General features: G+C 41.3%; 1 protein-coding gene across 1 annotated transcript; it reads right to left on the reverse strand.

Moving 5' to 3' along the window:
- Positions 1 to 752: 752 nt before the first annotated feature.
- Positions 753 to 19,425, reverse strand: NPHS2 (NPHS2 stomatin family member, podocin). The gene is made up of 8 exons (XM_065936138.1): positions 19,086 to 19,425; positions 15,150 to 15,253; positions 11,565 to 11,637; positions 10,612 to 10,694; positions 7,653 to 7,856; positions 4,586 to 4,641; positions 3,033 to 3,111; positions 753 to 1,673 (listed from the first exon to the last, which is right to left on the reverse strand). The coding sequence occupies exons 1-8, from the start codon at positions 19,357 to 19,359 to the stop codon at positions 1,395 to 1,397; spliced, it is 1,152 nt and encodes a 383-aa protein (XP_065792210.1). The 5' UTR covers positions 19,360 to 19,425; the 3' UTR covers positions 753 to 1,394.
- Positions 19,426 to 22,987: the final 3,562 nt, after the last annotated feature.

The raw sequence follows: 22,987 nt of genomic DNA on the forward strand, positions 1-22,987 counted from the left end.
AGGCAGCATTAGTATATAACATTATGTAAGTTTTGTGTGTACAACATTACGTTTGACTTCTTTATATGTTATAGCATACTCACCATCAAAAGTTTAGTTTCCATCTGTCACCACGTAGCTGATCCCATTTACTCAATATAAAATAATAACATCAAATAACATGGGGAATAAAGAGGCAGATTGAGGGACAAAGAAATCACCAAATAGTGGTCCACTGATGATAGCTACCACCATTTCCCTCTGTACAAACAGCATGGAAATTGCCATTATATGTAGCATTTTACTAACATGATTTGTTATAGTTTTGCAAATTTAGTAATGTTCTATATGTTATTACTTTTTTTAAGTTTTTAGAGAATTTCCTATATACCTCACTATGCTTATTTACTTGGCTAATTTTTTTCTGTAGCTATATACTTCTACTTATATAGGACAAGTTAATGGAAAGTAAGACTTAAATTAGGGCACGGGTAGATCACATAATGTTACTAGTATTTAAAGAATAAATATTGGGTTGGCAAACTAGTTCATTTGGGTTTTTCCATAAGATGTTACAGAAAAACCAAAACAAATTTTTTGGCCAAGCCAACAACTGGTAAATTCTATACTGAAAGTACATCAGCCCTATATTTATCAGAATGCTTCCTTAGATTATAAGCAACATGTACCAGGTAAGTGTTTTTATCCTTTTATTTCTCTATTTAAAAAAAAGAGTCTCTATAAAAATAATTTATTTGAAATTCTTTTATTAGGTATACATTTTATATCCAGCTCAAGTACTGGCATATGTACTCATAAGTATCTCTCTCTCTTTCACTCAAAAATACAGACGTGTCACTGTGGTGCAGCTATCAGAGTCAGGTGCAAAACACCTTGGGTGGAGCATACAAGCTAAAGTGTGGAATGACAGGGAATTATTAAGACGTGCTTTTGAGGAGTTCATAGTAGGAGAGAAGCCTGAATCATAAGTATGAGATTACAACAGAGTGTGATAAGCATAATGATAGGGGCATGTAGAAAGGGCTGTGGGAGCAACAGAACCCTTCCCAAAGGGGCTAGAGGGCATCTAGGGAAAAGGACATTTGAACTACATCTTCAGAAGTCAAAATCCAGCCATATGTAGACTCAAAATTCTTTCCAAAGTAGAATGCTGGCTAAAGCTCTTCCCCACAGTTCCTCTGATCAGATGATCCACCTAAACATGATCCATGGCTTCTGTCATTACATGATTTCACTGTCTTCCTGTGTGTGTCAGTGCACTGGGGCTTCATGCATTCCAAGGGCATTTCACATGGCAGCAAAAGAAAGAGCGGGAACTGAGGACCGAGGGCCTTGCTCGGGGATGTCGCTGTTATATGGAGCCCTCTTTGCAGTTTCATGATCCTTGTTTCCTCCTATAACATGGGAGAGTCTTTCTTTTTAGGATTCAGCGGCTCAACAGGTTTGGAAGGATTTGGTAAAGGGATGCCTCCTTGAGTTCTATTGCTTGGAGAAGACAGGAAATTTAGCAAGTCAAATGGCAAAGGTAAAACCACTGTGGAAGGTTTCTCTGTGGACAAGGATTGAAGGGTATGCAGGTATCGAAGCTGAGCAGCAGCTGGCGTGCCTGATAGAATCTCGGCTGCCATCCTCAGGGACTCAGAGGCGGCCTTCTCCCCTTCTGCAGCGATCATCTAGACAAGGGATGCGAGGAAAAACAATGTGTGATTTTTCTTCTTCACTCCATGAAGGTTTTAATCCTACTTAGGGTGACTCAACAAACAAGCATTACTATCTACTATGGGACAGGCGCTGCTAAGCACATGGGAGCAGACTATGTTTTTTCTTAAGATCTTGATCTAGGGAGCAAGATATATTATTAATTGTAAGGGGCTTCCCAGGTGGTGCCTGGTAAAGGATCCCCCTGAAGTGCAGGAGATGCAAGAGGCTCAGGTTCAAATCCCCTGGAGGAGGAAATGGTAACCTACTCCAGTTATTTTTGCCTGAAAACTTCCATGGACAGAGGAGGCTGGTGGACTACCATCCATGGGGTCGCAAAGAGTCCATTGTAACTTGGTGCAGAATTTGTTAAGAGCCATGACGAGTAGAGATGAAGTCTTAGGGGAGTTACTATGTCCGATGGACCTTGGAAAGGTAGTAGGGTTTTGCCATTTTAGAGGAAAGGTTGGCCGGCATTCTAGGCAAAGACATGCAATTCTGAAAGAATGACTCCCAACTCAGGTTAGCATTTCAGAAGAAAAAGCACGAAAAAGGTCACCACCCGAATGTCCCCTTAAAGTGGGCAAAGGGCACTAGACTCAGAGATCTAGAAGCAGCTCTGCCCAGAGGACCGCCTTCCTCCCCATCCTCGTCCACCAACGCGCCAAAGTTATCCATCCTCTTAGGTAGTTATGGGTTTTTCCTTAGCTACTTTCTGTTCTTTAAGGGGAAATCTGCCTCCCCTCCAGCCCTCATTTGCCTCTTCCTGACCCCCTTCCCACCCACATCCACTCCTCTGATAGCCACACCTTCTCACTGGCATGCCTGAGCAGAGGCCATGCATAGCACAGCCTCCCCTGGGCTCTAGAGATGAGGGAAGTGTACTCTGACGTGATTGTTCCTCCAGAGCTTGCACAGAGCTAAGGATCCAGGCCTGGCTGTCATTAACCTAGAGGGGACAGGTGACGGATATCACCCAGGGAGAGATGTCAGTGCTAGAGAAGAGGGATGGAATTTGGGCAGATGCATCTAGGGGGAGAGAGTGAAGGCAAGACTCAGGGAGGAGGAGGTCACTGTTGGCAATAGCGTCAGAGAGAGGGTGTAACAGGGAAAAAGATGTTGCACTGATCAGTTAGGAGGCTGTGAGCATGCCCAAGGAGAATAATCTTAATAGTATGGTGTGTGCACAAGCCAGAATCCCCCCAGCGCCTGGATGGATAGATGAGGAGCGAAGGGGCAATGTTCTCCTTGAGGAGGCTTTTTTTTGGATTCTCTGGAGCTCCTCTGATGGTCCTCCACTGTGCGGGATGACGGCCTGCTCAGGGCTGGCTCACCCGCACTTTGGCTTGCCTCTGGGCTTCAGCTTCCACCGCCAATGAGTGTTGCAGCCCGGCCGGCAGGCGCACGTCCTTACTGAAAGAGAAAGCGGGTGGGCAGGTGTGTGCAGCACAGCTGTAGCAGCCGGAGCTTTCAGACAGACCTGCCACCTTCTCTACGCTCGGTTCATGTTACACAGCGGATTCTGATTTAGCAGACTGCACCACCCTAGACCTCTGCACAGACAGTGGGCAGAGAAGAGGGGCTTAAGCATCAGTGCCTCCAATGTGGATTTTTATTATCACTGATGCTGTAGTAGAGCTGTGGTTTTCTCTTTACAAGTAAAGCAGATTTTGTGTTGATGTTTTGGGTTGGCCCAGAAGTTTGTTTGGGTTTTTCCATAGCATCTTACAGAAAGTGTGAATGAACTTTTTGGCCCACATAACACTATGATAATTTTCCCACTTAAAGTTTAATCTGAACTCCGGCTATTAAATTTGAATAATGAACAACAGCCTTAAAGAGTCATACTATTAATAATGAGGGAAGTCATCTAAGTTGACAAAAGAGAACTGAATCGAAAAGGGTAGAACTGACCAAGTACTTAATGTACTGCATAAAAGATACAAAACTGGATTGTTCCCCCTGATTGTAACTATAAAAAGTACATAGAAAACAACTTGGTAGTTCCTCAGAAAGTTAAATATGGAGTTACCAGATGATCCAGTAATTTCACACCTACGTACATACCCAAGAGAAGTGAAAACGTGTTCACATATAAACTTGCACATGAATGTTCATTGCAGCCTGATTCATAAATGCCCCCAAAGTGGAAACAACCGAAATGTCCATCAACTGAGAGCAGATCAACAAAGTGTGGAGTAGCCAGTCACATGATGGAATATTATTCAACTGTAAAAAGGAATGAAGTGCTGACTCATGCTACACCACGGAGGGACACTGAAAGCATTATGGTGAGTGAAGGAAGCCAGACACAAAAGGCCACAGATTGTGTGGTTATGTTTATATTAAATTCCTAGAATAGCCAAATCTAGACTAGAGACAGGAGGCAGTGGTTGTCAGGGGCTGGGGGCTGAGGCAGAAATGAAGAGTTCCTGGTTAATGGATACAGGTTTCCTTTGGGAGATGATAAAAATATTCTGGAATTAAATGGGAGTGGTGGTTGTGTCACTCTGTGAATACACTAAAAAACCACTTAGTTTCAATTTTAAATGGTTAAAAATGATGAGTTTTATGTTATGTGAATTTTACATTAGAAAATGTTTAAATTCATAGAAATTATGACAGTTATTTACCCAGATGTTTGTAGTGGTTGTGTTATAGTTATGAGATAATATGTAAATTTTTCTTTCTTCCAAATTTATGCTAATATGGCAACAGTACTCATTCAATGAAAATAATTTTTCAAAAAAAGTTTTTAAATAAAATAAAATCAAATAAAGATAAATAAAAAGTAAAAAAAAGCATTTGATATTTATAAAAAAAATTAAAAAAAAATCAAAATAGTTCCCTTTATCATATTGTTCTTCCTGGTTAATTTCCTACCCACATTTCTGTTCTCTCCACTTTGATTCCCCAAATACAGGTCACTGCATCCAAGGCAACCTGTGGGGGGAACAATTGAGACATCAGTGAGAACCTCTGGGTGCACCAATGGCCACTGCCCTGAGAAAGCACGTTTCTTCTGAAAGGACATTATGTCCTTCCCTTTTTCATTTTAACATTATAGTTAGCTAGTTAGTTCAGTCGCTCAGTCGTGTCCGACTCTTTGCGATCCCATGAATCTCAGCACACCAGGCCTCCCTGTCCATCACCAACTCCCGGAGTTTACTCAAACTCATGCCCATCGAGTCGGTGATGCCATCCAGCCATCTCATCTTCTGTTGTCCCCTTCTCCTCTTGCCCCCAATCCCTCCCAGCATCAGGGTCTGTTCCAGTGAGTCAACTCTTCGCATGAGGTGGCCAAAGTACTGGAGTTTCACCTTCAGCATCAGTCCTTAACATTATAAGGCCTTGCAAAAAAACTGTTTAGTTTGCACAGTGCCACTCAACAAATACTTGTGGAAATTAAGATGGTGTGGTAGGCTGACTAATGGCTCCTAAAGACATCCCTGGAACCTGTAAATGTTACCCTAAAAGAAACTCTGCAGATGTAATTTAAGTTCAAGGCTCTTAAAATGAAGGACTTATCCTGGATCTTCCCAGTGGGCCCAAAAAGCAACTACAAGGGTCCTTATAAGAGAGAAGCGTGGTTGGGGTGGGGGACATCTGGCTACAGAAGAGGAGAAGGTGATGTGATGATGCAAGCAGAGGTTGGAGTGCTGTGATTTGAAGACGGAGCAAAGGGCCACGATCTAAAGAATGCAGGCGGCCACCCAAAGCTGAAAAGGGCAAGGAAATGGATTCTCCTCTCCAAACCTCCAGAAGGAACCAGCCCTGCTAACACCTTGACTCTGGTCTAGTGAGACATGTTTTGGACTTCTGGCCTTGAAACCATAAGATAAATTTGGTGGTGATTTGTGGTAGTTTGTTACAAAAGCTATAAGAAATAATAGAGATGGTATGTTTGTTAAATTTGCTCTAAAATACATATTATTGGGGCTTCCCAGGTGGCGCTAGTGGTAAAGAACTCGCCAGCCAATGCAGAGATGGAAGAGATGTAGGTTCAGTCCCTGCATCAGGAAGATCCCCTGGAGAAGGGAATGGCAACCCACTCTAGTATTTTTGCCTGGAGAATCCCGTGGACAGAGGAGCCTGGAGGGCTACAGTCCATAGGGTTGCAAAGAGTTGGGCACGACTGAAGCAACTTAGCACACAGCAAGTTTGTTAAATTTGTTCTAAAATGCATTTATTAGGGAACCAGTATTTTTAGTCTCTCTCTCTCATAGGAAATTCTCTTCCATATAATATTCATTTATAGGAGCTTTCACTTCCTGTTGGTGGCACCCGTCTCCGCTACCTCCCCATCCCAGGAGTAGGAAGAAAATGAACTGTGGGTTCTGGAAAGGAGGGGCAGGCATGGAGCAATAGGTGGGCCATACTCTTTTTCCTTTTTAACTTATTTCTGCTGATTTCTTGGGGACTAGATAGTTAGCTTAGAACACTGGGAACCCTGAGAAGACTAATTTGAGGGGTTGATGAGAGGAAGAAATGTTGAAAAAGACTTCACAGAGGAGGTGGCATCTTAGAGAACAATACACTCTTGCCTGTGGGGAAAAGGGAAGTATTTGGTGCGGTGCTGTGCTATGCTTAGTCGCTCAGCCATGTCCTACTCTTCGAGGAACAGCCCAAGAGGAGGCATGGAAGCACAGATACACTGAACGCTGGAGAAACACTCGCCTAGCGTATCAGACACATCAGAGGGAAGACAGCAAAGGTGAGGCTACAACAGTTGGGTCATTTATTCACTCATCCAAAAGCCCAGTATCTGGCTTCTGTGTAAGAGCCCAGAACCAAGTATTGAGGACAAAAAGATGAATAAAATATGACCCCTGACAGAATGGAGTCCAAGGTCTGGAAAAACAAACATGTATATACATAAAATTATAATTCAGCATAACAAGGGCAAGCTTGAATGTCAAGCGTCTGGACCTTATCCATTATCCCTTGAGGAGGGATGAACAGAAAGAGAGGGTTGAAGGGAGGATAGAGGGGAGCACACGAGAGTGGTTTTTAAATTCCAGAGCAGCAACTTCCCTGTGTCTTCTTGTTCTAACTCTCTCTTTTCAGCTTCTCTTATTTCCTGAATTCTTCCATTTTCACTAGGACACTAATAGCAGTTTTATCAGTGATGAATTGGACAAGCCACAAACATTCGGACACCTCATTGTCTCAGTTGTGTCTGCCTAGGCCTCATCAAGAATAATCATTATCGGTGCCTTCGATCCTTTGTTGCTTCTGTTGGAGGTTTTCCTTTAGCTAGACTTGATCGTAACCTCCTAACTCAGTTCAGGGCCTGGCCGCCTCTTGACCTCAATGACAGCCTCCATCACTGATGGTAATTGCCACTTGACTGGCCGGCTACCTAGAATGCTGCTCTGTTCTCATCTCTCTTCTGAACACCTGTCAACTTGTCTTGGTAAGAATCGCAGACACCCACCCTGGTTGTGAGCGAAGCTGCTGAGTTTGCTCTCTGCAGGGCTAGATGCTGCTGCTTGTGAGGCAGTTCTTGTTTTTCTCTCTTTTCACCCCAACTCAATCAAATCTGGATCATTGATTGGGTAATTAACCACTTAAAGGTCTGTGATATTTTGCCTCTTTTAACCTGATAAAGCTTTTCAGTCTTTATCATTATTTAACTTTGCTTGTTTCCCCAACTAGACTGTAAGGTCCCCAGATTCATTTCTTATCATCTTTTTATCCCACCGACCCCTCCTTCCAGCCACTGGGAGAGGGTGAGAAGAAAAAATGAGGCAATGACTGACTAATCACACAGATGAGTCTATAGGACCGGTTCAGGGTCTGATTGGCAACCTCTTAACTGTCAGCTCCTTTCGGGACTGTACCTTTAACAGTGAATGCATGGCACATGGAAGATTCAGTAAATGGTCAATGAAGAAAGGAATATAAGGTAAAGGGATATTTCAACATACTTGGTATTAAATTCATCTAAGTACCTTTACATCTTGAGCAATGTTCTTCCTCTCAAGAAGAATTTCCGTGAGGGATCGATGTGCTAGGAGACGCTTCATGGTCGTTTGCACAAGGAATTGGATAGCTTTGGACACATGAGCAAGACTGCTTAGGAGAAGAGAGGCATTTTCCATGCGGTAGTAGCAGATGGCATCTATCTCCATCACAAACATGTCTTTGGTTACAATCTAGGCAGAAAAAAAAATGTTGGATGACAGGCCTGATTCTTGGGCTTCTTTCCCACATAAGGATAGAGGGATTAAATATGTTCAAAGGATATTTTCTCAGAGAAAGATAATAGTAAGAAAAAAAAAAAAAAGAAGAGTAGTTGGCTCAGTCTTTAATCAAAATAGATATTGAAAAAAATTATGGAGTTTGTATTAAATACACTAAACAACTCAATTGAAAGGAATCCTGTTATAAATCCTTTTGTAAAAAAATCAGGAATAATTTTCTTATATGAAAACATCCAGTTGATTTGTATATCAGGTCTTTTTAAACTGATGCCAAAAAAATCTGCTAAAAGAGCAACACATTCTGGGAAACCAGTACTCACGTGTATTGAGTGTATATTTAGAGGGCAGTTTGTGATACATATCAAAAGCCCTAAGAGATGTATGTGTACAACATTTCCTTTTTTAGACAAAAGGATATATTTTAAGGATTTGACAGTAAAGATGTGATTCACAGTATTGCTTATTGTATGAAAGAATTAGAAATAGAGAATTCCCTGGCAGTCCAGTGGTTAGGACGTGGAGCTTTCACTGCTGGAGGTCTGGATTCAATTCCTGGTCTGAGAACCACGATCCCATATCCCATGAGAGCCTGTGTGTTAGTCATGGCCGACTCTTTGCAGCCCTTTGGCCTGTAGCCCTCTAGGCTTCTGTGTCCACGGGGTTTTCCAGGCAAGAATACTGGAGCGGGTTGCCATTTCCTTCTCCAGGGGATCTTTCTGACCCAGGGATCGAACCCACATCTGTGTCTCCTGCATTGCAGGTGGATTCTTTACCCGCTGAGCCATCAGGGAAGCCCATGCCATGCAGTGCAGCAGTCAAAAAACTTTAGAAATAATATCAACAATAGGGAATTAGTTGAGTAAATTCCAGTTACTAAACTCAATTAGTTAAGTAAGTTAATTGAGTAAAATCCACACAATGAAATGCTGTGTGTCTATTTAAAACAGAGATAGAAACATAGCTAATATATAAAAAGATGGTAACAGTATATTTTTGAGTGAAAAAGGATAGTTGACCAAATAGTATGTATGGTATAATTGATATGTATCATGTATATATGATATATATATGTATACATGATGTGTGTGTATATATATACATGTGTGTGTGTGTGTGTGTATATATATATGTATATATATATATACATGTGTGTCTGAAAGTATAGAAAAGTTTGAAGGATACATTCCAAAATAACAACTCTATGGGTAACAGGATTAGGTGTATGTTTTATTCCTTTTTTACATTTTATTATCTAAAATAAGCCTTTAAACATATATCATTTTTATTCACATTTCTGTTTGCCAAAAGAAAGGAGAAAGAACCTCAAACTGAAAGTAGGAGACCATTTAGGAAAGGCTTATAAATCTGAATCAGTAACAGGAAAGTCTAGATGTTAACTCAACATTTAACTTTTAATTGTGGTAAAATGAACAGAACATCAAATTCACCATCATAACCATTTTTACTTGCACAATTCAGTAGAATTAAGTACATTCACACTGTTGAACAACAAGCATACAGGATTCTTTTCATCTTGCAAAACTGAAACCCACTGAACACCTCTCAGTTCTCTCCTCCCCCAGTCCCTACAACCATCCTTCCCTTTCCGTTGCTCTGAATTTCACTACTCCAGGTTCCTCATACAGAAGGAATCAGACAGTATTTGTCTTTTTGTGACTGGCTTATTTTACTTAGCATAATTTACCCAAGGTTCATTCATGTTGTAGTATGTGCAAGAATTTCATTCCTTTCTAAGGCTGATTATTATTCCATTGTCAGTATATGCCACATTTTGTTTATTCAGCCATTGATGGGCACGTGGATTGCTTCCACCTTTGTGGCCATTGTGAAAAACTGATGTTATGCACACAGATATACAAGCAGCTCTTCAATTAGTCTGCTTTCAATTCTTTGGAGTCTATATACCCAAAAGTAGAATTGGTAGATTATACGGTAATTCTATTTTTAATTTTTAAGTAACTGTTTTCTACAGTAACTGTACCATTTTACACTCCCACCAACAGTATACAAGGGTTCCAATTTCTCTACATCTTTGCTAACACATTATTTTGTTTTTTTCCTTAATAATTGCCATCCTAATAGATGTGAGGTGGTATCTCATTGTGTTTTTTATTTGCATTTCTCTAATGATTTTAGTGATGCAGAGCATCTTTTCACATGTTCATTGGCTATTTGAATATCTTCTTTGGAGAAATATGTCCATTCAAGTCAAGGTATATACAATATATCATATATGGAGGGCAATCTTCTTTACTCAGTCATTCAGTTTAAATACTAATTTTATCTAAAGAATACCATAACAGCAACATCCAGATGTATTTGACCAAATTATTGGGTACCATGCGTTAGTCAGGTTGACACATAAAATTAACTATCACTAAGGCCTTTGTCCATTTTACTTGGATTGTTTGCTTACTTGTTGAGTTATAAGGTTTAATATATTTTGGATATTAACCTCTTACAAGAGAGAATATTTGCAATTTTCCCCCATTCTATAAGTTGTCTTTTCATTCTGCTGATTGTGTCCTTTGATGTATAGGAGTTTTAAATTTTGAGGTAATCTCTCTCTCTCTCTCTCTTTTTTCTGCTTTTGAGCAAGAATAGTCATTTTCTTCTAGTCCAGAATTGGTAGAGTGCTTAGCCAGGAAAAATGTAGACAGAAGGCAAAATCCCCTACTTGGCTTACCTCATGAAAGGGTATCTCCAAGGTTTGGAGACGAAGGTCAACCTTGTGGTAGGTATCCAGGCAGGGCAAAAAGAAGAAAAGGCCTAAAGGGAAGTGGGGGGCAAGGGAAGTGACAGGTGAATAGCTGGCATGGAGGCTATTTGGGGTTCACTTTTTTGGTGTCAAGTTGAATGCTGCATCACTTTTCTTAGCCTCCATGGTCTATGCATAGACCATTGGGCCATCACACCTCCACCCTGTGCTGTGTTTGTTGTTGCTAAGGTTACCAAATAATTTGTTGTTCCATATGGGACATGTTTAAGGGTGAAAGGAAAGGACTACACCGGACAACAGGCATAATCAGGGATTATACCCAGTAAAATGGGCTGTATGGTCAGCTTGGTCGTGGTGCTGACCTGTCCAGAGTTTGGGTTACACATCTGTCTCCTTCACCAGATTTAAACTCTCTTAACAAGAGTGTCTTATGCATTATTGTTAGCATTAGTGCCTAACTAGTGTCTTTTAGGTGCTCTATAAAAAACTAGAGCTTTTTGAATCCATGCGTGTACCAAGGTGACAAGCTTTAGAGCCAGCAGCCTCTGCGTGGTCTTTCTTATACTGGGAGCCCCAGAGGTAACAGAACAGCAGCAGCATGATACCAGCCTCTGGTTGGCTAGTTAGTCCTCACCCACCCAGTATAATGTATAGGGTGTCTGACCATAGATCCTAACCTACTTCCTACTCCAGCCAGTCTGGCCCTGGCCTATGGCTCTCTTTTGGTCGCTAGTGACCTGGTAGTAATGCTCTCTGAAGAATTTCTTAATAACCGGTGTTACAAATAACAGACTGAAAAATGAAGATATCATGAGTCAAGATACTTCATGTAGTCTGAGGGCCATATTACAAATATACATGAATTGATGAAATTGGCAAGTCTCTTGAGGGAGGTGGGGTGTAAAGAAGATTGTTCTCACCAGGGCCTTTGGCTCTTCCAGGAAGCAGATGTCCCAGTCGGAATATAATTACTCTCTCATACTCCTGTACAACCTAAAGGGAAATGTAATTACTTTTGAATTACTCTAAGAGAGAAAAATGAAGTCTTCGAAAGACCTTGGCATGACAATGATTATAAGTATCAGAAATCTCTTGTTTTGAGAACCAAGAAAAAAATTCTCTTAAAACTTACATTTTCAAAATACATACTTAGTAAATGTAGAATTTCAGGAACCAATGAAAAAGTATATTGGTCATGTTAACTTTTGAGCCTATGGACAAAATTTTGATTAAGGACTCATGATTGTCTAAAAAATAATCGCTTCCACCAAATAAAAGAAATCACAGCATATTTAATCTTGTATTTTTGCTGTGACTGATGCATTAATAGCTTTTACATGAATCCCTTATTAGCTACATACAAACCTTATGGCAGTCATGCAGGTGCTCAGATCACCCTTCAAGAAGAGCTTGCAGCCAACTATATGTTGTCTGTAGGTGACACACTTTCTAATCAAAAGTACAAATAGCTTGAAAGTAAAAGGATAGAAAAAACTGTACCACACAGAGTAACCAAAAAATAGCAGGACTGACTACACTGATATCAGACAAAATGGAGTTTAAAATCAACACACCAAAATGTTACTAGTGATAAAGAGGGACATTGTGAAATGGTAAAAGTGACATTGTGAAATGTTAAAAGTGTCAATGCATTAGGAAAGTATAACAACAGTAACCATGTATGTACCTAAAAATGGAGCTCCAGCATATATAAGTCAAAAACCAAAAGAAGATAAAAATAGACAATTCAACAATAATAGTTAGAGACTTTACTATCCCACTTTCAATTGTGGGTAAAAGAACTAGACAGAAGGTCAACAAAGAAAGAAAAGATTTCAACAACACCATAAGTAAACTAGAGCTAACAGAAAAAAAAAGTAAACTAGATCTAACAGATATCTCTGCATAATTCCACTCAACAATAGAAGAGTACATATTCTTTTCGTGAAAACATGGAACATCTCCAGGATAAACCATATGCTAGGCCATTTAAAAAAACCTCAATAAATTTAAAAGGATTGGAGCCACACAAAGTATATTCTCCTATAACAATGAAATGAGATTAGAAATCAATAACAAAAGGATATCTGGGAAATTAAATCACACACTCTAACTGACAGGCCAAAGAATTTATCACAAAAGGAATTGAAAAACACTTTGAGATGAATGAAAACAAAACCTCATGATACCAAAATGAATGGGATGCAACTAAAGCAATGCTTAGAGGAAAATTTATAGCTGTAAATATAATAAATGAGAAGAAATATCTGAAGATAATACACTAATTTTTTGATGTTAGAAACAGAAGCACAAACTAAACCCAAGGTAAGCAGAAAGAAAAAAGATTATAGTGGAAATAAATGCAATGGAAAATAGAAAAACATTAGAGAAAATTAATTGAACCCGTAGTTGAACCCAAAGAACCATAGCTGGTTCTTTGAAAAGTTCAACAAAATTGACAAATATTTGGCTGGACTGAGCAAGAAAAAAGAAGATTTAAATGCTGAAATCAGGAGCCAAAGAGGAATGACAGAGACACCACTACTATCCTTATAGAAATAAAAAAGATTATAGATGAAAATACTATGAAAAACTATACACCAACAAATTAGATAACAAGTAAAAATAAACAAATTCCTACTGAGTCATAAACTACCAAAACTGATTCAAGAAGGAAAAATAAAAGTGAAAAAGGCCCAGAATTAAAAGATTGAATTAGTAGTTTAAAAATTTCCAACAAAGAAAAGTCCAGGGCCAGATGACCTCACTGGTAAATTCTGCCAAACATTGAAAGAGGAGTTATCAGCAGTTCACAAATTCTCCCAAATAGTTGAAGAGGAGGGAAATCTTCCCACCTCATTCTCTGAGGCCAGGATTACCCTGATACCAAAACAAGACAGAGAGATCACATGAAAGGAAAAGTATAGACCAATATCTCTCATGAATATAAATGCAAAACTCCTCAACAAGACAACAAGCAATCTGACTCCAATAACATATTAAAAGGTTTATACACTCTAGCCAAATGGGACTTATTCTAGGAATATATAGTTGATTTAACACCCAAAATTCAATGAATATAATATACCACACTAGGAGAATAAAGAGCAAATATGTCATCGTCTCAATGGGTGAAGAAAAGGCATTTGACAAAATTCAACACCCTCTTATGAAGATGAAGGAGAAGAGGAGGAGGAAGGAGAGCTTGCATGAAATTGGCAACAGCCTCAGCAGCATCTGCAGCATTCCCGCCAAAGACATGCTCTTCCCGGCTGCTCCGGCCAGTGACTAAGAATGGCAGGGATACCAGGGCCTGGCCATTTCCGTCCATTGTGACTCATCTACGAGGCAAACTTTGCTCAGGAGATCCCTTTCAGTAGGGCCAAGACGTTCCTGAAGGCGCCCCACAGTCTGAGGCTCCTTCTGTCCAATCCTTCCTTCCCCTTCTCAGATCACAGGTGTTAGATCTGCATCATTCTCTGAAGGCTTTCCCTTCCCTACTTCTCAATCTTTCATCCCTTGCACTTCTAATTTCATCTTGGTATGTTCTTCCCGAACAGACACAAGTCTTCATTTACTTCAGGGGCAGTTTCAGACACACGTAACCACATGTGCGTGCGTGCCAAGTCACTTCAGTTGTGTCTCATTGTGAACCTATGGACTGTTGCCTGCCAGGCTCCACTGTCCATGGGATTCTACAGGCAATGATACTGGAGTGGGTGGCCATGCCCTCCTCCAGGGGATCTTCTGGCCCCAGGGATCGAACCTTCACCTCTTCTGTCTCCTGTATTGGCAGGCAGAGGGGTCGTTACCACTAGCGCCACCTATGGCCCCAAGATGTTTGTCATTCGTGACCTCTTAAAGCTGCCTGAGGTTTCCTGGATGTGTTAATAACAGGCATCATATCCTATTCTGGGCCGGTCTTTGTGTTAGTATAGAGTGTAGATCAACTGGATATAGGTCCTGTTTGAAGGGGCTCTCAGTCTAATGGCAGAGATTTAAGTGAGTGAAAGTCGCTCAGTGATGTCCGACTCTTTGGGACCCCATGGCCTATATATAGTCCATGGAATTCTCCAGGCCAGAATACTGGAGTGGGTAGTTGTTCCCTTCTCCAAGGGATCTTCCCAACTCAGAGATCAAACCCAGGTCTCCCTCATTGCAGGGGGATTCTTAACCAGCTGAGCCACCAGGGAAGTCCAAGAATACTGGTGCGAGGACTGGGTATCCACAAATATTATACTTGTGGTAATCGCTAGAATGGATGTGAAAGTTGGGGGAGATGCGAGCACAAGGAAGGGAATGACAGTCTGGAGGTATCAAGGAAAGTTTCTCCATTATCTTTGAGCAGGTATAAAAGAGTAAGAGCTCTTCTGCAAGGTGAGTGGAAATGAGTGCATTCCATGCAGAGCAGACAGCAAGTACCAAAACACAGAAATGAGAGTGGACATGGGGTGGCCAGTGAGAGGCGCCAGGAAATTACTTGTTAGGTCCTCATGGAATCTCACCTTTATGCAGAACCAGATAGAAAAAGGGAAGGTCACGATGATGAAGAGCAGGGATGTGAGGACAAGAAGCCACTCACAGGCCCCTAAACTGGAAGACTTGGTACCTTGGAAAAAGAAAAAGAATAATTATATTGGAACACATTTATTGACTAGCACCTGTAGCTCAGTCCTTGATATTAGGGTCGGATCAGTTTGTAGACTTTGCTGGAAACAGTAGAATGAGCTGGACGTCAGTGTGGTCGTTTCCCAGAGCCTGTCAGTGTGATGGGCTTTGGGGGCCAATGGAAGGTGGACCAGGCTCCCGGAAAGGCAGCGGTGGGTACCCCGGAACAAGCACAGTATCTGGACATGTGGTCTGGGCTCCAGTTCTGGAGCCACCATTTTCTGTTCAAATGGCCTTAAGCAAGGCATACAACCTCTCAGTTTCCTCATCTATTCAAGGAAATGCTATTCATCGTATGACTATTTCATAATAACTGTCTCATGGGATATTTCATATCTGGCATAAGGATGAAATAACGTATACACATAAAAGCACTAAACTGTTTTCTTTTGTGTGTGTGTGGTGTTGTTATTTGAAGTGATTCAAAACACATGTGTCCAGCGGCTTATCTTCACTGAAATTACAACCCCATCTATCACTTGCTCCAATAACTGAAATTTCTCCATGAGAGCCCCTTCTTATTTTCTTTTTAAGTTGTTTTTTGTTTTTGTTTTTTTGGCTGCACCCCCACAGCGTGTGGGATCTTAGATCCCCCTGACTAGGGACAGAACCAGGGCCCTCACAGGGAAAGTTCTAACTCGTAACCACTAGACTACCAGAGAATTCCTGGGAGCCCCTTCTTCGGGTAAAGGTGCAGATCTTTAGACAATCTCTGAAAATCACCTTTGTGGGGTAATATTAGCCCATCTGTGCCTATCAAAAGGTGATAAGGAACTGGATTACAGACCATCCAGGTTGCTTGTGTGATAAATGAAATGGTATTTATATCAGGGAAAGTTCATCTCAAGAACACAAGCTTCTTAGGGCCTTATTTACACTGTGTCCCAGAACTAGAATAGTGCCTGAAACACTCAGTAAATAATTCTTGAAAGTGATTTAAATGCAATAGTTACAGAAATCTCAAGAATTTTAATCTTTAGGTACTAGAATATTGGCCAAAGGGACACTATTTGTCAGTTTTAAAAAATCTCATAGAGAACTAGAATGTGACTAAAGATTACAAATGATAAGAAGTCTATTTTTAAGAGAAGGGAGGGAAATGGATAAGTAATTAGTGGGCCTGAAAGTTTTATTTCCATGCTGGGAAAATAAATGGAAATGTCATCACCAAACTGATGTGCAGATTAATTGAAGAGGGCAGATAAACAAGATGCACCAGCACAAAACTAACCTCAGTGCTAAATGCCAATCTGTGGTGGTTCCCAAATGGTGTCCCACAGGGTGCTCCACAGGTCAAGAGTTCCCGGAATAAATGAGTTTAGAAAATACTGTTTATGGTGTTCCCTTCCTGCAGCTCCCAACAGTCATGGGCATATTGAAGCTAGGAGAATCCCTTCAGCAAAGAAGTCTTCTAAACTTTAACCTAGTATTTCCCAAAATTTGACTAGGTGATGTTTTCTCCAAACAAATTCATGTTGCATGGAATTTATTTCTCATGCAACCTGTTTGGGGAGAGATGACTCTATCAGCATCACACTGGTTTTTACAATATTCTTTCCTGAGAGCAATAGTAATGTTCTTGCCATGTTTAAACATGTTTATAATAATATTTCATTTGCCAATGATAAGCATGGTAAGTAAAAATAAATAAATGCATATACAGACAAAATTTACATTTTGTAAGTGAAGAAAGTCCTCAAAATTCCTTCATATCATAGTTAGGGATATGAACAGAAAACTAATATCTGTACCCAAATATAACTTATAAGTTTTACTAACAAAGTATCTTTCTCTTAGAATGAGTTCCTTGAACATCCAGTTTGTTAGGTTTAAATGAATACTGAAACATTACATGCTAAAGCCAGAAGAGCCTTTAGATATGCCATAGTGCGAGAATCCCCAACATTTCAATGACGTGAAGCTTCTTTTTGTTTCTCCCAATCTTAGGTAGCCTGGTAGAAACGGTAGAAACGTGGTGCTACATGAGGAGGAGAGGGGGTATTGCTGTGTCTGCTCCCCTTTCCTCTGGGAACCACAGAAAGCTCCCAGTCAAGGACTCAGCAAGCCGGTCTCATCCTTAAGATGACTCATCCACTACTTGGGGGGCTGCTAGCTGTAGTCACTTTATAGCTGAAGAGACTGAATGAGGCCCACAGGGTGAAGCTACTAGCCCAGGGCCACCGCTCGATGGTGGCAGTGCTGGAACCATGACCAGAAATCAGGCACAGCACCCGGCAAGGATGGGCTTTTCAGTAAGACTTATTCTGGGATTCTGGCTTCTCTAGTTTCCACCTGTAGGTATTGGGCAAGTTACTTAATATCTCAGCATTTTTTCTTATCTGTGCCATAGGAATGATACTACTCAGTAAAGCACCTAGTTTGCGCCTGGCACAAAGTAGGGGTCCAAAAATGGGGCTCCCTTCCTTTCCTATCCCACCCATATGATCTGAAGCACAATATTTACCAGATCTCTAACCTCAGCATTAATGTAGCAGTGAATCCAATAACCCTTTAATAATCAGAAATTTCTGATCCATGAAAAGGCATCAGGTAGGCAAAACAGCATTTACATAGTCAACATAAACCACAGCCCAACTGCTGGAATCTTTCTCAAGTCAAAGCTTTCAATGCTATAGCATATAGGGCAGTGCTGTTAGCTGGGAAATGTTAAAATTTAGCAGTCAGCAGAAAGTAGTATAACACTATTCCTTATTTACCTTCCTTTAAAGTTAAACCTCCTTCATCCTGTAATTAAGGTAATGAGTTTTTTCTTCATTCATTATAAGATGGATTAGAATCAGGGACTTCCCTGGTGGTCCAGTAGTTAAGATTCCACCTTCCACTTCAGGAGGCATGAGGTCAGTCCCTGGTCAGGGAACTAAGGTTCCACATGCCACAAGATGTGGCGCCCCCCCCCCCCCCCAAAAAAAAAAAAAGGATTGGAAGCAGATAAAGTTGTTCCTAAGAGTTGTTTCGCCTGCAGAAGCCAGAGACCCTTTTCCCTGTGATTCCCTCCCTTTGGTCTAATTTGCCTCTTTTAGCTTGCAAAGATTCTTGCTCTGAGCATTTATATTATATGTATACTTTCCAGGTTTTGTGTAAGATAAGCACTTTGAGTGTTTATCTTAGCTCATTTTATGTGAGCTCATTTTAATGTTTATGTTAGCTCATTTTAGCCTCACAGTTACCCTCTGTGGTGGGTACTGTTGGTGTCACCGTTTGATAGATGGGTAAGGATCTGCCTATGAGCAAATGGTTAGCTGAGACGTGGCTTTTCTTTACTTGACTCTATGTCTCTACTTTTTAGAGAGAATGATCAGCGCAAGGAAAGTGTAAAATGCTTTTAGGTTAAGTCTGATGAAAAGCCGAGAATAAGCTACAAACTACCCTGAATCATCAGCTCGTGCATTTCTTAAACTAAGGGCCCACATACTCTTCCAACCACAGAAGCAGCTGCAAGGTTCCTTTGGCATATTGGTCCCCAACCTGGACCACACTCCCTCCCACCTTCCCAACCGTGGCTGACCCCGCGAACAATGGTATTTAGTGGATGTTATTTGCATTTCTTCTGATGCATTTTGGTCTCCACCACTGGTGGGTCAGAGGGTCCTAACTCGCTGTCTTTCATTTCCTGGGAATCTGAGCAGGTCCAGCCGTCTGCTCTGACCTCTGTAGCTCTCAGGGCGGTGACTCGTTGCATCCCAACTGACATTTCTTGGGTACCACTTGGAAAGATCGCACCCCCTCCCGGGGCCTCAGCCTGCCCGCTGTACCTTCCTCGGGCCGCTCGCTCTCAAGCAGCGCCACCACTTCGGTGCCCTCTTCGCCAGAGCCCCGGACTTCATCGACGTCCACCACAGTGGCTGCCGGCGCTCGGGGCTCGCCCGGGCTCCCTGCCCGCCCGAGGGCCGGCTGCTCCCGCTCGGCATCCCGGCGCCCGCGGCCCCGGCCGCCCCTGTCTGTCTTCGCCCTCTTGCTCTCCTTGTGCGAGGAGCCGCTGCCTCTCCTGTGGGCGTCTCTGGAGGAGCTCCTAGCCCTCTTCTCCATCCTCAGAGCGACGCGGCCCGGGAGTGCGGTTCCTGCGGCGGGGCTTGGCAGAGATGCAGGCGCCCCCCGGGGGAGAATATAATGACTGTGGCGGGGGCGGGACCCCAGAGGTGGGCCGGCGGGGCTCTGCTCAAGGTGAAACCGACCGCTGTTTCTCAGAGGAGCCGGGCTCAGGGCGCGCGCCCTTGAGACTCGGCGCCTCCTTCAGCAGTGAGTGTGTGTGACAGCCCGTGTGCCAGGTTACAACGTTTTAAAATGTGTTTCTAGAGACGAACATTTGAGCTGAAATACCACGCAGGCCCGCAAACTGCTGAAGGTGTGATGGCACTTTGCTTTACGATCTGTTAATGTATGAATTAGAATATGTGGTCCCCGCGTAAGGCTAGAGAGATGAAGGGGCAGAAAAGGTTGTCCAAGTAGGGTAACTTTAAGGTAAAATGAGAAACTTCTTTCCAAGCACCTCTCGCCCCGCCTTCTCCCTTAAGATCGTCTCAAGGTTACCTTTCCTCTCTCTCCTAATTTACTTTATGTCCTGGCCCTACTCTTTCCGCCGAAGATTTTGCAGGTAAAGGTGTTGGCTGACTACTCCTGGGAAGATTCACATTTTAAAAGAGGCGAAGCGAGGTTGTGTGTGTGTGGGGGGGGGGGGGGGGGTCGGAATTCTCCCAGACATCTACTTACACACACATACTCTCTTATTTGTATTTCTTTTTTTACTAATTTATTATTTTACTAATGCTTAAGCCTGCTGATGTTGCTTCTTGAAGAATCAGAAGAGAAGGGATCTGATTTAACTTTTCTTAGGAAAGGACTACTTTTGTTCTTGGCTAAACCCTGTTCCCATGCTTCCTTCATGAAGGCAAGAGTTTTTCTTTTTTAAGCCTTACTGGCCATCTCCACTTAGCAGTACCCTGGGGTAGCTGCCCCACCTGCATCTGAGGAATTTGAAACATTGAATGGATCTATTTCTTTTTTATTCTCTATTAATAATTTCTCACCGAATAGGAGGTTGGTCTGGATAACCAAACTCAAGATTTATGATTCTACTCAAATAGTTCATTACAGTATGGTAGAGATAACAATCACTTAGTTTTAATTTTCCAATATTTATTGAGTTCACATAGTGATAGCTTTTTCTCTTTCTCAAAAACTTTATTAAAGAATAAGGACTGGGAGACTTCCCTGGTAATTTTGGGTAAGACTCCATGTTTCCAAAGCAGGGACTGCAGTTTCTGAAGTAACTTAAATTGACTCTGGAAAAACCATTCCACTATTTTCTTCCATATATTCTGAGTTAGGTCACTGGGAATATAATAATTAAAAGATTAGTAATAAAGTCATTCAAATAGATTTGTTTTTTACTGTCTAAACCTAATTATTGTGTGGACTACATAGGTAGGGTTAATGTTTCTTTTCAAGTGCCTGACTCAGTATTTTTTCCCCATAACGGTATACTGAAAAAATTTTTGAAGTTGCATTTGACCCAAAGGGGGGGAAATATGATTATTTAGTATTCACTCAAAATTAATAGTTGCTGTTAAACATAGCTAGTTTATCATCTTTAAAGATTTTCCTATTTGGAAAAGCATGAAACTGTAGCATTTATTAATTTCTTCTTACCTTTTGATTCTGTTATGGATTAATTTGACCTAGAGTCCTAGCTGTAGACTCTTAAATTGTACCTCAATTTTTGAACCAAGAATTGGCAGGATATCTACCCAAATTACATTCTCAAAGCTGTACCTTTTCCCCCAATAAGATTTCTTGTAGGAGAGAAATTGATGAGAAAAAGCCATACTTGATTGTTGCAGCCCATGTTGGGTACTTGTTCTCAGTCTCCTCTGCTGTTATATAATCACTACTTCATTTTCTATATCCATTTATAACAGTAACACAAGCATCTGCTTATATCACAAGGCTCTTTGGATTATGAATGACAATGACAATATCTGAGAAAGGGGGTAACATTCCGTGTTTAAAAAAAGTCAACATGCTGAGTGCTGAGGTAGCAACACAGTCTCTAGCTGGCTGGCCTCATCTCTTCTTAAAATAATGATGCTGTTTTCTTTTAGATTCCTTTTTAATTGAAAGTGTGTTGGTCATCCCTTTGCTGAAAATATTATATGTGCACAGCTTTAAACTCTTAATACATTAGCCCTTGTTTGGGTTTGTTATGAGGCTGACCTCTGTGGGAACAGAGTTACTAGGAGAGGGAGAGGACCAATTAAAGTCATTGGCTTTGAGTTTGTTTCTAAGACAAAGGTCATGAAAGATTTCGAGGCTTTCTAAATTAATATACTTATTCTCATTTAGCAGCTTGAAATTTTATATCTACAATGAAGAGTGAATGTTTATACATCTTATTTAATGGAAAAGTTGGAATTCATTATCACTAGATAAAATTGCAATTATTATTTTAAATCTGGAAGAAACTACAGGGACTTAAATTTGACTTTCTCAATTTGTAGGTGGCAGAAAAACCAACCAGGAGGGCACAGCAGTGGTCTAGGAAAGCGATGCTGATGAGAGCTGGCTTTGGCCGTGGGGATGGCTTAGATTCAGGGAATTTATTTCTGAAGTAGAGAAACAGCAATATTTGGTGACTGTATGGAGTTAGAAAGGGGGTGGTGGGGGTGAGGGGATAGAAGACTTGAGAGATTTTGACCTTTATAGGTTGAGCAGTTGGTAAATAACTGCAGGCATCTCTGTCAGACCCATTTCCTCTAATTATACTGCTCTCAAGTGTTTCAAGTTCTGGCCTTCTTTGCCTGGAGAGGCAGTTGTCTACTTGTTAGGTGTAGGTAAGACTGTCTCATGAATTCACCTCACAGATGTAGTGAGCGCTTACTGTATGTTTAGCGCTGCTCACCTCTGAGAATGTAAAGGTAAGACATGTCCTTGAGGAACTTAAGAGTCTAACAGGGAGAAACAGATGTGTAAACATACAGGTGTGACAGTGTATGTTATGACAGAAGGATCTACAGCAGGTTTTCCCTGCCTCAGCACTGTTGACCTTTTGGACTAGGTAATTCTCTGTGCAGGGGACTTTCCTGTGTAAGATCTTTAGCAGCATCTCTGGCCTCTACCCACCACGAGATGCCAGTAGTACCAACCCCCAGACATTGTCAAGTGTCCCATGGGGACAAAGTTGCTCCTGGTTGAGAACCACAGATATCTATATGTTACCATGAGGACCCAAAGGAGGGGACAAGTAATCCTGAGTGAAGTCAGAGAAAACCTAGTTTAAACCATATTAAGAGGTGGGCAGGTGATTCTCAGAGGGCTTCAAGAACTGGGCCTTTCAGCAGATCAAACGACTACATGAAATGCCTAATCAAGGGTTTTTGATAAACTTTAAATATTTTTTGTTACCATGGATGAAAAATGTGTTCACACGATTTTTTAAAAAGATTTATTTTATTTATGGCTGGGCTGGATCTTGGTGGCTGCCCACAAGCTTTCTCTAGTTGCAGCGATCCCTGGCTACTTTCCAGTTGCAGTGTGCAGGCTCCTCGTTGTAATGGTTTTTCTTCTTTCGGAGTACCTGTGATGGTACAAGTGGATTTCAAATTCAATCAAACTTTTTCCAAACCAGTATTTCAAAATAAAGAGAAAACTTCAGGCATGG

Source organism: Muntiacus reevesi, chromosome 5, assembly GCF_963930625.1.
Source record: "Muntiacus reevesi chromosome 5, mMunRee1.1, whole genome shotgun sequence".
Lineage (NCBI taxonomy): Eukaryota > Metazoa > Chordata > Mammalia > Artiodactyla > Cervidae > Muntiacus > Muntiacus reevesi.

Coding starts and splice junctions, on each gene's coding strand:
- NPHS2 (XM_065936138.1), bottom strand. CDS start 19,359: ATGGAGAAGAGGGCTAGGAGCTCCTCCAGAGACGCCCACAGGAGAGGC. Junction 11,638..15,149: donor CTATCTGGTTCTGCATAAAG/GTGAGATTCCAT, acceptor ATTTCCCTTTAG/GTTGTACAGGAGTATGAGAG. Junction 7,857..10,611: donor TGGAGATACCCTTTCATGAG/GTAAGCCAAGTA, acceptor TTTTCTGCCTAG/ATTGTAACCAAAGACATGTT.